At 38.3% G+C, this 14813-nt stretch overlaps 1 protein-coding gene across 1 annotated transcript in view; it reads right to left on the bottom strand.

Annotated features, from left to right (window-relative positions):
* The window catches only part of LOC126011669 (selection and upkeep of intraepithelial T-cells protein 1-like), a 32191-nt gene extending 20589 nt beyond the window's left edge, over positions 1 to 11602 (bottom strand). The window contains 2 exon segments of the mRNA XM_049775483.1: positions 1594 to 1754; positions 11285 to 11602. Of these exon segments, the coding sequence (XP_049631440.1) occupies positions 1594 to 1754; positions 11285 to 11602 (479 nt within the window).
* Positions 11603 to 14813: the final 3211 nt, after the last annotated feature.

The following is a 14813-nucleotide window of genomic DNA, read 5'->3' as shown; positions in this document are numbered from 1 at the left end:
CAAGCCAGGAGCGACTTCTGAGCACATAGCCAGGAGTAACCCCTGAGCAGCACCAGGTGTGGCCCAAAAACCAAAAAAAAAAAAAAAAAAAAAAAAAAAGAAAACCAAACAAGATTAATAAACCATTAGTAAGACTCACAAAGAGAGGGAACCCTAATAAACTAAGTCAGAACCAAAAAAGGTGAAATAATATCAAACACCATAAATATTCAAAGGATCATCCATGATTACTTTGAGAAGCTCTATACCATGATATGACCTATAAAAAATGAATAAATTCTTGGAATCCTATAACTTCCCAAGACTAAACCATGTGAATTGTAATACCTAAAAGACCTAGCACTATTGAGGAAGTTGAAATGTTAATTGAAAGACTTCCCAAAAACAAAAGCTCTCACTATTTGAGGATGATATGATATGATATTATATTTAGTAAAATCTAAAAACTTTACAAAAAGTGTCGAGAAAAAATAATTTTTATGAAACATTGGCAAGCTACACAATAGCACACAAAAGTTTCTGGCTTTCCTATATACAAATAATGGAAGAGGGGGCCAGAGAGATAACATGGAGACAAGGCATTTGCCTTGCATGCAGAAGGATGGTGGTTCAAATCTCGGCATCCCACATGGTCCCCCAAATCTGCAAGGAGCAATTTCTGAGTGTTGAGCCAGGAGTAACCACTGAACGCTGATTATGAGGTACTTGAGGCACAATGTGAATGGGTGTGACCCAAAAATACCAAAAAAAAAAAAAAAAACTCAAAACAACAAAAAACAAACCACCACCACCAACAACAAAAAAAACAAATAATGGATGAGATAAAAGAAATTACAAAAACAACCCCATTTACTGTTGGTGTGAATGACTACTGTTTCAGGCTTTTTGGTAAACAACATAGACATTCCTCAAAAAATACTAGACATTGAGCTTCCATTTGACCCAGCAATACTGCTCATGGAAATATACCTTATGGATCCAAAAACATAATACAGAAAAAGCATCTACTCTCCTATGTTTATTACAGAACTATTCACAAGAGCCAGAATCTGGAAACAACCGAAGTGTCTGAGAACAGATGAGTGGGTAAAGAAACAGTGGTAGATCTACACAATGAAATACTATTCAGCTATTAGGAAAAATGAAATCATGAAATTTGCTTATACATGGATAGATATGGATAGTATCTCAGCAGACATTCCTATCAAAATTTGTTTATATATTCTATTGCTTTCTATTGCTTAATTCTTCTACTCTAAATTTAAATTTTCTATACTATGGCAGGGACAGAAGATATTAGTATTACTCCAATTTTTTTGCTCCTTATAATTTTCTCACTTAAAGTGCTTTAATTACTTCTTACTAACCCCTTATTTTTCATCTGAAATTAGTTTGCTAAGAGCTGCCTTGAGTTGTGACCTTCTCCTTTGTAACTCAGAATTCTTACTGCTCACACCCATAGCTTAATGCATTGTTTACTGCTAAACTCTGCTTTGTAATTGTAAACATTCTTCTCAATACCTATGACCGTGCCTTTTACCTCTTATAAAAAAAAAAAAACCTTCCTGCTTAAAGATTAAATTTGTCACACACTTGTCAGACGTGGGTCCCAAAACTTCGTATGGTCTCATCATTTTCTCATTTTCTTCAATATATTTCTGTACACTGGCCCATATTTCATCCACTCCCTGAAGTGGGCTCATTGAAGTGCACTGAAGCTGTGAGACAGAAGCTGCTTGCAGCATAGTATCATGCTGAATGAAATGATTTAGAGTGAAAGGACAGAAAATAGCATGATTGCACTCATGTATGGGATATTAAAAATTCATATTATGAGATCAACACCCAAAACAATAGAAATGATGAGTGGGAAGTTTAGATAAGACAGAGAAGGGACCATAAGAATATGATCACTCTGGACAAAAACTGGGAGTTAAAATGGAGTAAAGTGATATGCATGATTCCCCTTTAATCGCAGTATTGTCAACCATGTGCTTAAAAGGAAAAAAAGGGGGGAGAGAAAGAGAAGAAAAGAATCTGTCATTGATGTAGGCTTTGAGGGTGGATGTGGATGTGGAAGTGGAATGATGGGAGAGTACCTGGGGATATTGATGGTGTGAAATAAACACTAGTAAATGGATGGGTATTGAAATATTGTTTTGTTTTGAGAAACAAAAAAGAGAAAAAAACTCAAAACAAAGCAAAGTAAAGCCTAAGAATTGAACTTCCCTCTGATTCAACAATCCTACTCTGGATATCTATCACAAGGGTCTAAACCTCTACCCACAGAACTTTTTTAAACATTCTGAATTCATATACAATAATTATTAATTCAAAGATGCATCCTGGTTTCACATATATCACATATGAAAAATGTATATCTTTGAAAATAAAAATGTTGCACATTTTTGAAAACCCTAAGATTTGAGCTTCTATGTGATTGAATGTTTCCATTTTTTGCATCTATCTAAAGAGTCACTAAATATTTCAGAACAGATATATGCAATAATATGTTTATTGCAATGACAATCATAGTAAGCAATATTTAGAAACACTTCAAGTGCTTAAGAAGAGGTGAGTAGCTAATGAAACTGTTTTATATAATATATATGTGTATATAACATATATACACAGTGTAATACTATTCAGGTATACTAAAATAAAATCAAACAATTCACAGTTGCATGGAAAGAGCTAGGGTGCAGCATGTCAGGGAGGGAGAAAATACAGGTTGATCTGTTATATATATATATATAGTGTAACATAGTAAGAGAATGATAAGGAAATACTATTAATAATAGAGTCTATTATATTTAATATTAATAATAGAGCCTACAATATTAAGTTTGATAAGAAATGGCGAATGGAAGTTAGGGGTACTTAGACACTTATGGAGGGACATTGACACTGCTGGTAGGTGTAGTGTTGAGTATTGTAGGTTTGGAATACTATTATTTATAGTATTTTTAATGTGGTTAATTAAAATTTGAGGAAGATATAACAGTATTATAAGCTATGTTCACTGAATAAATAAGTGGATTTTATTTTATTTTCTATTTTGGGCGAGCACACCCAGCAATGCTCAGGCATCACTGCCAGCTCTGCACTCAAAGATCACATCTGGCAGTGCTCAGGAGACAACAGGGGACGCCCAGAATTGAACCTAGGTCAGCTGTGTACAAGGTAAGTGATTTCATTCAGGCACCAATAAATTAATTAAAAATGTAAAACATAATGTTTTGTTCTGAAATTGCAACATAACTTGGAGAATGTTCTACGCACATTTGGAAAGAAAGAATGTATATGTTTCTAGTAATACAGATTGGCGAGGGAAACGTATGATCAGCCTAGATTGGAATTTTGAGGACCTCTCAAAATTTTCACTGAACTTCTTTTCTCTGATCTAGTGTGTAAAAAAATTCCAATTTCAATTAAAGGAATTTTATGATTCTATTGTCAAGAGATCTATTGTTCCTCAGAGTTGGTCTGCTATATGATAGCTCCTCTAAAGCAATACAGCTCACAACTCTATGTTATAGTTCTCAAGGTCTTTAGGCATCTAGACCTTATCTACCAGTGATTTATGGCATGAAAGATAGAAATAAGTCTGCCCAATTTTTTCTCAGATTAAATAGCAAATGTATGTTTGAGAATTCTTTGTTCAATAGGTAGAACCAAGGGATAGTGAACATTCCCGATGATATCAAACTGAGCTAAAATGAGCAGATGAAAGTGCATACTCGAAGCATTTACTTTATTCTTAAGAGTTTTAGGACATGATATCTCTTCATCACGAAGATCAGATTCAGGATGCAGAAAAGATAACAAATAATCCTACAGATTGACCTTCTAAATACTTTATAACAATTTTTATTTTCACAGTATAGGGCTTGTCTTCCTCAGGAAAAGCTTGGGAGTTGAATTTTATTTTATTGTGTAGTATGTCTTGAGGAAGTAATTTTGAAGAAAATTAAGACATTTTGGTTTAAGTACCACAGTTTCTTATATATTTTTTTAAATTTTATTGTGACCAAAGTGAATTACAAATCTTTCACAGTAATATTTAAGGTACATAGTGACAATGAATGAGAGGCATTCCCATCCCCAGTGTTGTCCTCCCTCCACTCTTGTTCCTGACATGCACCCCATATCTCCCTCATTGACCCCCCAGAATACTGGTGTAATTGGTCCCCACTTTATAGCTTGTTGTAGGTTGGATATCGATTCTGTTGGCACTGATTTTGGGTTTGGTGTTCAAGTCTAATTATTTTTATTTCTGCTATATATTCATATGATTATCTGGTCCTGGTACCATCCTTTCCCCTGCTCATGATTCAAGATATGTGGTTCTGTCTGAGATAAAAAGGAAAAGAAAAAGAAAAGAAAAAAATTGGTAGTAACTACATAAAAAAAGAAGAAGAAAATGCAACCAGCAAAAAAAAAGTTCATCAAATAATAACCACAAGAGTGAAAAAGAAAGAAAAAAGTGGAAGAAAAAAAAGAGGAGGAAAAGAAAAACAAAACAAAACAACAACAACAACAACAACAAATAAAGAAGTGCTGGTGTGGCAGGGTTTTGTGCCCACCCTTTTTCTTTATTTTTGCATAGGCACAGTAAGTATTGGGGAAGAAAGGGAAGTCCCTTGGCCTAAGAGATTCAGGGTTCCTCCACCCTTGAAGCATACCATCATGGGACCAACTACTGGCTCCTTACATGCTCATTACCACATCCCAAGGGCTGTTTTGTGGTGCCAGGAAACTTTCCTTTCAGTTGTGGATGATAAAAATCAGGCCACTGTAGCTAGGGATCTAGAAATTTCCCAGGGGAGTTTGGTTCCTGGTATTGTTGCAGAAAGCTGTATCAGTTCTATGTCTGGGATCTGGGTTTCGTGTTGACACTGCCCAATCTCATGGAGACTGAGTTATATCCACATGACACATGTTCAGGGTGGGAGGCACTCCTGTGTTGTAAAAAGTATGGGCTCTTATCTCTAGAAGATAAGACCATGTTACTGTATCTATGTTTTCTTATTTTTTACTGTGCCTACACAAAAGTGTATGGTGTCATATTGTATTGCTGGTGCTATTCTCGGTAGGGATGATAGGCTACACAGTCTCTGTGCTCTGGTTTTGACTTGGGCTTTTATCTCAGGAAAAACTTTTTCTTGGTTTTGTACTAAGCAGCACCAAAACTGGTGAGGATAAGAAAATATGTGTGTGTGTATGTGTATAATAGAACTAATAAATAAAACTGAGTTTTTTTAAAATGGTAATTGACAAAAACAAGTGATGTAGGAGACTACCTTTATATATTAAACATCTTAATTAGGTCTTTTGAGATATCCTTGTGGGGTGTTAATTCCAAGGCACTTTTTTTTATCATACACCTTGATCTTGAGTTTGAGACATGATTTGAAGCATTACAGAATCATGTACTGTCCTTGTGCTGAGGGTATTTCTGGAGCTGAATTTGGTACCATGCAACAGTCCACGGTTTGAGGGGAGTGAAAAAGGCCACATAGCATGAGTCAGAAGGCATGTTGGTTGTAGTTACTTGCCAGGGCACGAGATGGGGGACTGAGAGGGTGTCTTTTCGTTGAGGAGCTGAGTGGTGGTTAGTTGGGGCAGGAGGTCAGTCTTGGTGTCTAAGGAGTTAAGAACTGAGGGTAAAGAGATAAGCAAGGAGGGATAACAGATCATGATTGGGAGATGAAGGGGTAAAAGGCATTCTGGAATTGGGGAGGGGTAATATGTAAGAGGGGCTATATACACTATAAAGATGGATTGCTTATGGTTTAGGTTTGCAATCAGAGAGAAAACCACTGTATAAAAACTCACCCCATATATAAACTGACTTTAGAGATCTATCCAAAACTTGGGCATTCCATTTCCTTTCCTACGAACGATCTAAAATTAGGAGCACTGTTGGCTAAAGGTTAAAAAGTATATTTGGCTAAAAAGTAAAGATTAAAGGTTAAAAAGGTTTAAAAGATTAAAAAGTATATTTGGCTAAAGGTTAAAAAGTATATTGCCCATGTGATTTTGAAAATGAGGACTACTAGAAAAGGACACCCTACAAGGGGGTCCACTGCATAGCTCCGTTTATGGCAATGGAGAAGGGTTTGAATTTCTTTCCCCAACCCCCTGGTGTGTGTGGGGGTCTCAGTCCCCTGCACTAGTGTTCAGTACAGGGGACCTTTTGGCTAGGTCCCCCAGCCAGTGACCCGCACATAACAGTTGAAAGAGGAACAGAGAAGTCCTGGCATGTGGAGACTGCTGTGCCAGGCTCCAGCTTCTCCTGGTTGTTTATGCTTTGGGGCATAATTTTTCTCTCTCCCCCAACCCCAGAGACCCATCTGCCAGGCCTTGCTTTAAGGCTGGTTTAACATGGGGGCGATCTTGGTCCCCTGCGCAGTGTTCAGTACAAGGGGCCTTTTGACTAGGTCCCCTGGCCAGTGACCCGCAAATACAAGTTGAAAGAGAAACAGTATGTACCACGGTTTCTTTATACATTCATCTGTTGAAGGGTATCTTGGCTATTGTAAATAGTGCTGCAATGAATATAGGTGTAAGGAAGGGATTTTTGAATTGTATTTTTGTGTTCCTAAGGTATATACCTAGGAGTGGAATAGCTGGATCATATGGGAGTTCAATTTCCATTTTTTTTGAGGAATCTTCATATTGTTTTCCATAAAGTCTGAACTGGACAGTATTCCCACTAGCAGTAAATATTATGCAGCTGTCAGGAGAGATTAAGTCATAAAATTTTCCTATTCATGAATGTACATGGAATCTATTATGTTGAGTGAAATAAGTCAGAGGGAGAGAGATAGACACAGAGTAATCTCACTCATCTATGGGTTTTAAGAAAAATTAAAGACATTACTGTAATAAGGCCCAGAGACAATAGAGTTGAGGGCTGGAAGGACTGGGAGGACCAGCTTCACAATTTGAAGTTCACCACAAAGAGTGGTGAATGCTGCTAGGGAAATAACTGCACTAACAACTAGCATGGCAATGTTAAAGAATGAGTAGAATGCCTGTCGCGAATACAGGCAAGGGTGGGGGAGGCGGGGGGGGGGCATTGGTGGTGGGAATGCTGCACTGGTGAAGGGGGGTATTCTGTTTATGACTGAAATCCAACTACAAACATGCTTGTAATCATGGTGTTTAAATAAATATTTATAAAAATAAATAAAAATAAAAGACCAAAAAATAAAAGACTATAAAGATATACCAACCAAATATGTTTGGAACAAGTTTAAAACAGTAAAAATAGAGCTTTTGCCAGCAAGGGGAATGGCAGGCTTCTGCCATGCCAAAGGCCTTTTTAAACAGGCCTAGGAGGGGTATGGGGATTGGGTCACTCCAGCACCCTTTCACTTCCTTCCTCTGGAAATTCAAGACTACCCCTAGGATGCACCCCCAGGGGGCCAGTGAGGTGGGTCTCATCTACGAGTTTAAAGGGACCCCACCCTTTCCCCACCCAGCTCTGGAGGTTTTGAGTGGGGGTGGAGAACTTTCAGGCTTCCAGCTCTTGAAGGATCTCTTTCCTTCCTGGGAACAGGGAGCTTTTGCCAGTAAGGGGAATGGCAGACCTCGCCACATCAAAGGCCTTTTGAACTAGGCTAGGAGGGGTGCGGGGCTTGGGTCACCCCAGAACCCTTTCACCGCCTTCTTCTGGAACTCCAGGGCTACCCCTGGGCGTGCGGACAGTGAGGTGGGTCCCAGTGAAGAATTTAAAGGGGACCCCCAGGCTTTCCCCATTTCCCACCCAGCTCTGGAGGGAGGGTTTGGGTGGGGGTAGTGAACTTCCGGGCTTCCAGCTCTTGAAAGATCTCTTTTCTTCCTGGGAGCTGGGAGCTTTTGACAGCATGGGGAATGGCAGCACAGGAGCATAAGAGGTGCTGACTTCAGAAAGTCACAGTCAACTGTCCTTCTTAACCCTGTCCATTCTGAAACCGTGCAGGGGCTAGTGCCCCCACGTGGAAAATATGGACAATTACTTGGATATCATTGCTTTTAATCTGTCATATACAGAATGTCTATGTTGTATACTTTCCTACCTCCCCCCTTGACTTACCACCCAGAAGCTCATTTTTAGTCCTTTACTCCCTCACTCTCACCACCTATTATCCTACATTTAACGATTTTTACCCTCAGTTCTTGGCTCCCCACGAAGCACATTATTATCCCCATCCAAGTTAGCTACCAACCAGCTACCAAATTGGAAAAAATAGACTATCAGGCTGAGAAGAAACCAGTTCTTTGTTCCTACTTATCTACTCTCAGTGGCCGCCTGTCCTCCACCTTCCTTCACTCTGTAACTGTGGTTGCTACCATACTAGGATTCTGATTAGTTCCCATTTAAAGGCATTCCCCGATATGGAACTGCTAGGAGTCATTTTGCATACTGCAGAATGCCAAATTACCCCAGAATTCAATACCTCCTCCCGACTATTTCTAATGACATAAAACTGACATGCATATCTCGTTTGAATATCCTAGATGTATTCCCTTAACAGTAAAAAAAAAAGCTCATTTTTTAGAATTAAAAAAAAAAAAGAATATTGGGGGAAGGTGCCCACACTTGCTCCCAAAAAATCCTAAAAAAAAAGTTTTGTACATTTAATTTTGTGAATATCTGAGGTACAAAGGTTTTTCAGTTGATTCCTGGTTTTATCATTAAGGGTATTCATGTCAGGTGAAATTGGGTCAGGAAGAGTCTGGGATTTTCTAATTTTCTTTGGCTGTTATCATTTTTTTGTATTTATCATTTTATTTGGCTGTTATCATCAAGTACTATTTTCAGTCATCCATGTCTCAAGCACCTAAAAACTCAATTGCTATGGGAAGATAAACATGGATTGGTAGCTATATTAGTTGATGTTGTGGTGTTTTTGTTTGTTTTTTTGACACAGCTTCATGTTTTTTTTTACATACTGACAGCTGTCTCCTCTCCTATAATATGTATGATTCACAGTGTAGTGACTATATGCCACAAGAAAACTTCCCAAGAGCAAGTATTCCAGGAGACTGAGAAAGAATTGCTTTTTTCTTTTGAGTTTAGGCAGATATGCAAATCATTAAAGCAGTATAGTTTCAAATGCTGAGAAATTCTGATTCAGTGATTGATTTTTGCTTGTTGGTTTGTTTTTGGGTCATAACTGGCGGTGCTCAGAGGTTATTCGTAGCTCTGACCTCAGAAGTAGCTCCTGGAAGGCTAGGGGGATCATATGGAATAGTAGGATTTGAACCAGGGGCCATCTTGTGTTGGCCGCATGCAAGGCAAAAGCCCTACCACTCTGCTATCGCTCTGCCCCCTCGATTGATTTTTTAATTTTACACCTTGTTTTTTGCTTTTAAACATAGTTCTTTTTTGGTTGAAATTACTTTTTTCAACCTATTTTGATGAGCTTTGATTTATTGATTGATTTTAAATTTTATTTAAATTATTTTTTGAATAATTTTATCTTGATCATCTATTGGTTTACTTCTACTATCGTCTGTTGGCAATCAATCATACTACAAAGCACATATATTGTATATTTCTTTTTATGTCAATTTATTGCAAGGTCAATTTAGTTATTTATTATCCTTGTGAATAATGAGTAAAAAGAACATGAATGATTTTCCACTCTATATGTGCACATGTATATGAGAGAATAATATGATCATATATGTATAATATTATTTACTGCTTTTCTCTATTCTTTTTCTGAAAACCATGAACGAAGTGTAAATAATTCATGGCTCCAATTCATATAACTCATTTTACTATGATGATTTTGTTACTAGTAGAAACCAACATTATTTCCATAGTATCACTGACCAATGTATCAAGTGTAAATCACACAATAGCAGGCTTCTCACATTATATGCTTCTTCTCATGGTAGGGTTCTGATTTGTTCTCATAATATTTGATAATTCTCACGAATGTATTTCTCAATGACAATGTATATTCTTTATTTTATATAAAACACCTTTGTTTAATCTAATTCTACAGTTTCACATGTATTACTGATTTTGACTGAGAAAGATCTTGGAAAGAAAAGCAAGGAAAACAATTTGGGGGAGGCACATCTGGCCACACTCAGGGGTCACTCCTGGCTCTGTGCTCAAAATTGCTCCTGGCAGGCTCAGGAAACTATATGGGATGCTGGGATCAAATATGGGGATGTCCAGGGTTAGTTACATGCAAGGTAAATGCCGTACCACTGTGCTATCACTCCAGCCCCAAGAAAAACAATTTTTAACTTTATATTTGTATTAAATTTATTAATTCTGTAACTATTGATTGTATTCCTACATAATACATTGCTGTTTTGTACATGATGCTGTAAACAAAAAAGAAATATGTTGGAGACTGTTTGGCATAACTAAAAGCCCTTTTTACTAAAATCAAAATGGAGTCTCTGAAAGTCTGAGCAAAAATGCCTACGTGACAATTAGTAGGAGCTGCCAGCCTGAGCAGCTAGCAGATGTGGCCTTTGCCCTTGGACCTAAAGAAAAGGGGAGTTACTGCATACCTCAGAACTAGGGGAGTCAACCACAGACACCAAGATGTTCCCATAAAGATAGAGGCTGGTGGGCCTAGGCAGAGATTAGATCTTATTTGTTGCTCTAACACAATGTGGGCCTCATGATTGATGAATGCCAGCCTCATGATGTATAACCTTGTTAATTTTAAAAAAACAAGATGTGCCTATGGAAAGTTACAGTTATTCCAAGGATGCCTTGCCCCCTTTCTCTTTGTTTGGCCTGACTATATAAGGTCTACCTTTCCCCATAATAAACGGACTCTTGATCAGAACCTTTCATCTTGAGTCTCTTTATTTCCCAGCCCCTCTTCTCTTTCAGGCCAGAATCCTCTTCGTGACTCGTGAATAACTGTTGTGGTCTCCAGCCTCTCCCATGGGTTGGGGTTTCTGGGGGGCCACATAAATATATATATATGTATATATATGTATATATATAAAATATATAAAATAAACAAAAAGAAATATATATAGGCAACAAAAACTCAAACCAGCACCTGATATACCACACTTTTATAACCAGAATACATAAGTTTGGAAACCAAAAAATTAAATGCAAGAGATATTTTATACAATTAGAAATTTAAAACACTCAAATCATTTTTGCTTCCTATCTTTCAATTAATAAGTTTGCTTATTTTCAGGTTTCAGTACCTAATAGTAAATATGTTGATCAAAAGATACAATGGTTCAATTAAATTAAAATCAAAATTACTATTCAACCATTTTGGTATATTTGTGCTACCAAAATAAGTTTTAAAAACATTCTTTTATTGGAACAGCCGCCCCGCTCCTGCTGGGTTTCTCTTGCCCTGGGAAGGACCGCGAGAACGGCCGCCCATTCCTGCTGGGTTTCCCTTGCCCCAGGGAAGGTAGGAAAGCTCCGCCCACCCACGCTGAGCGTGCGAACAGCTGCCCCGCTCCTGCTGGGTTTCTCTTGCCCCGGGAAGGACCACGAGAACTGCCGCCCGTTCCTGCTGGGTTTCCCTTGCCCCAGGGAAGGTAGGGAAGCTCCGCCCACCCACACCGACTGTGCGAACAGCCACCGCGCCACATCCCCCATCGGGTCAGGCCACAGAAAGAGCACAGGAGGAGCCAAACCGCAGAAAACCCACCCAACAGTACCTCTAGATCCACCATCAGGGAGGGGACCCATTCCCACACCACAGGGGATCAAAACAGGCTGAAATTGGAAGGAACAGCACTCCAAAGCGCACCAATAAACACAAAGAAATATGGGTAAATCAAAGAGAACCCTAAGGTCTGAAGATACGGAGACAACCCCTAACAAGTTTCCAAGTCCGCCAAAACGCACAGATTCGTGGGAAGGCAACCTAAAAGCAGCAATGAGGAAGGAAATGCAAGAATCAATAAAAGAAATGAGAGAAACCTTAGCTACTGAGTATAAGATATCTATGGAGGAATGAATCAGCCAAATTAAAGAAGAAATGTTAAAGAGCATGAGAGAGTCCATACAAAAAGAAGTGAAGGAATTAACAGACAAAGTAACAAGCCTTACTAGCAGAAACACAGAGTTGGAGAAACACATTGAAGAACTCGAAGGAAAACTGCAAACAAAAAATGACCAAGAAACCAACAAAGAAATAAAAGGCAAAGCACTGGAAGGAAAAGTCCAGTACCTAATGAACAAGGACAAAAGAAACAATCTAAGAATCGTGGGTATACCAGAAGGGGAGGAAATAGGGAAAGGGAAAGAACAAGTAGTCAGAGAGATAATAGCAGAGAACTTCCCCACCCTCTGGAATGAAACTTCAGGGCAAATCCAGGAAATCAAGAGGGTCCCTAATAAAATAGACCCCAATAAACCAACACCAAGACATATAGTAATCCAAATGGCAAAAAAAACAAAGAGAAAGAGGAACTTCTTAAGGCAATAAGAGAGAAAAAAAAACCTCAAGTACAAAGGTAGGGACATAAGAATCAAACCAGATCTCCCAGTCAAAATAATTCAAGCTAGAAGACAGTGGAATGACATATTTAAACGACTGAATGAAAGAAACTTCCAACCTAGAGTCCAATACCCAGCAAAACTATCATTCATATGGGAGGACAGACTAAAAACATTTTCAAACAAGACCGAACTAGAGCTATTTGTGCAAACAAAACCGATTCTAAACGACCTACTCAGAGATGAATTACACAATTCAAACCCCCGATTGTAATAAAAGCCACCCTACACAACACAACTGCACAACAGTCCTCTCTCTCAATAATCTCCCTAAATGTTAATGGCTTAAACTCTCCAATATAAAGACGCATAGTAGAGAACTGGATTAGGAAAAATAAACCGGACTTCTGCTGTCTGCAAGAAACACACCTACAGCTACAGGATAAGCATAGGCTTAGAATCAAAGGATGGAAAGTAATTATTCAGGCCAATGGAAAACAAAAAAGAGCAGGGACAGCCATTCTTATATCAGACCAAATTGCATTCAACCTCAAGAAAGTGATCAGAGACAAAGAGGGTCACTACTTACTGATCAGGGGAACATTACATCAAGAAACACTAACCCTGGTCAATATCTATGCACCTAATCTAGAGTCAGCACAATATGTGAGGCAACTGCTTGTAAACCTGGAGAAACACATGAAGGGAAATGTGATAATAGTAGGGGACCTCAATACTCCACTTTCACCACTGGACAGATCCACCAAACAGAAAAATAGCAAAGAAATAAGAGCTCTAAATGAAAAATTAGAAGATTTGGGGCTAATAGACTTATATAGAGTCCTCCATCCCCCAAAAGCAGAATACACATTCTTCTCAAGCCCATATGGAACCTTCTCCAGAATAGACCATGTCTTAGGATACAAAGCCAACCTATATAAGACCACAAAGGTAAGGATCATTAGAAGTACCCTTTCAGATTACTATGCAACAGAGGTCAAAATTGACGTCAAGAAGAAGCAATGGAGAAAAACTAATACCTGGAGATTAAACAACATGCTGCTCAACAACAGCTGGATCAAAGAACAACTCAAGGAAGAAATAAAAAGATTCCTTGAGACAAATGACAATGAAGAGACAACATGTCAAAATTTGTGGGACACAGCAAAAGCAGTAATTAGGGGGAAACTCATAGCAATACAGGCCTATGTCAAGAAACAGGAAAATAACAAAACCAACAGTTTAAAAGATCATCTCAAAGAATTGGAACAACAGCAACAGAGAAATCCAACCACAACCAGAAGGCAAGAAATAATAAAAACCAGAGCAGAAATAAACAACATAGAAACCAAGAAAACAATACAAAAAATCAATGAGACCAGGAGTTGGTTTTTCGATAAAATAAACAAGATAGACAAACCACTGGCGAAACTCACCAAAAAAAAAAAGAGGGAAAACACCCAAATCAGTAGGATCACAAATGAAAGGGGAGATATTACAACAGAACCCCAAGAAATACAACATATCATAAGATCATATTATGAACAACTATACTCAGCTAGGATAGAGAACCCAGGAGAAATCGACAGATTCTTGGAGAAAAACCCTCTTCCAAGACTGGACAAGGAAGACCTAGAAAGCCTAAACAGACCAATCACCTCAGAGGAAATTGAAGATGTAATTAAAAAACTCCCTAAGAACAAAAGCCCAGGACCAGATGGATTAAGAGGTGAATTTTACCAAACATTCCGAGAAGACTTACTACCACTTTTCCATAGGCTCTTCCAAACCATAGAAAAAACAGGAATCCTCCCTAACTCCTTCTATGAGGCAAATATCACACTCATTCCCAAAGATGGCAAAGACACCACCAAGAAAGAAAACTACAGACCAATCTCACTAATGAACATAGATGCAAAGATACTCAACAAAATCTTAGCTAACCGAATCCAGCACTTCATCAAAAAGATCATACATCATGACCAAGTGGGTTTTATACCAGGAATGCAAGGTTGGTTCAACATACGCAAATCAATCAACATTATACATAACATCAACAACAAGAAAAACAAAAACCACATGATCATATCAATCGATGCAGAGAAGGCGTTTGACAAAATCCAACACCCTTTCATGTTAAAGACACTCAGCAAAATAGGGTTAGAAGGAACCTTCCTCAAGATAGTTAAAGCTATCTATGAAAAGCCTACAGCCAACATTATACTTAATGGCGAGAAACTAGAAGCATTCCCACTAAGGTCAGGAACTAGGCAAGGCTGTCCACTCTCTCCACTATTATTCAATATAACCTTAGAAGTCCTAGCAATAGCAATCCGACAAGAGAAGGGAATCAAAGGAATCCAAA

The sequence above is a fragment of the Suncus etruscus genome, chromosome 6 (genome assembly GCF_024139225.1).
Source record: "Suncus etruscus isolate mSunEtr1 chromosome 6, mSunEtr1.pri.cur, whole genome shotgun sequence".
NCBI classification, from domain to species: domain Eukaryota; kingdom Metazoa; phylum Chordata; class Mammalia; order Eulipotyphla; family Soricidae; genus Suncus; species Suncus etruscus.
The sequence above is the reverse complement of the archived record's forward strand: the minus strand, read 5'-3'. Positions and strand labels throughout refer to the sequence as shown.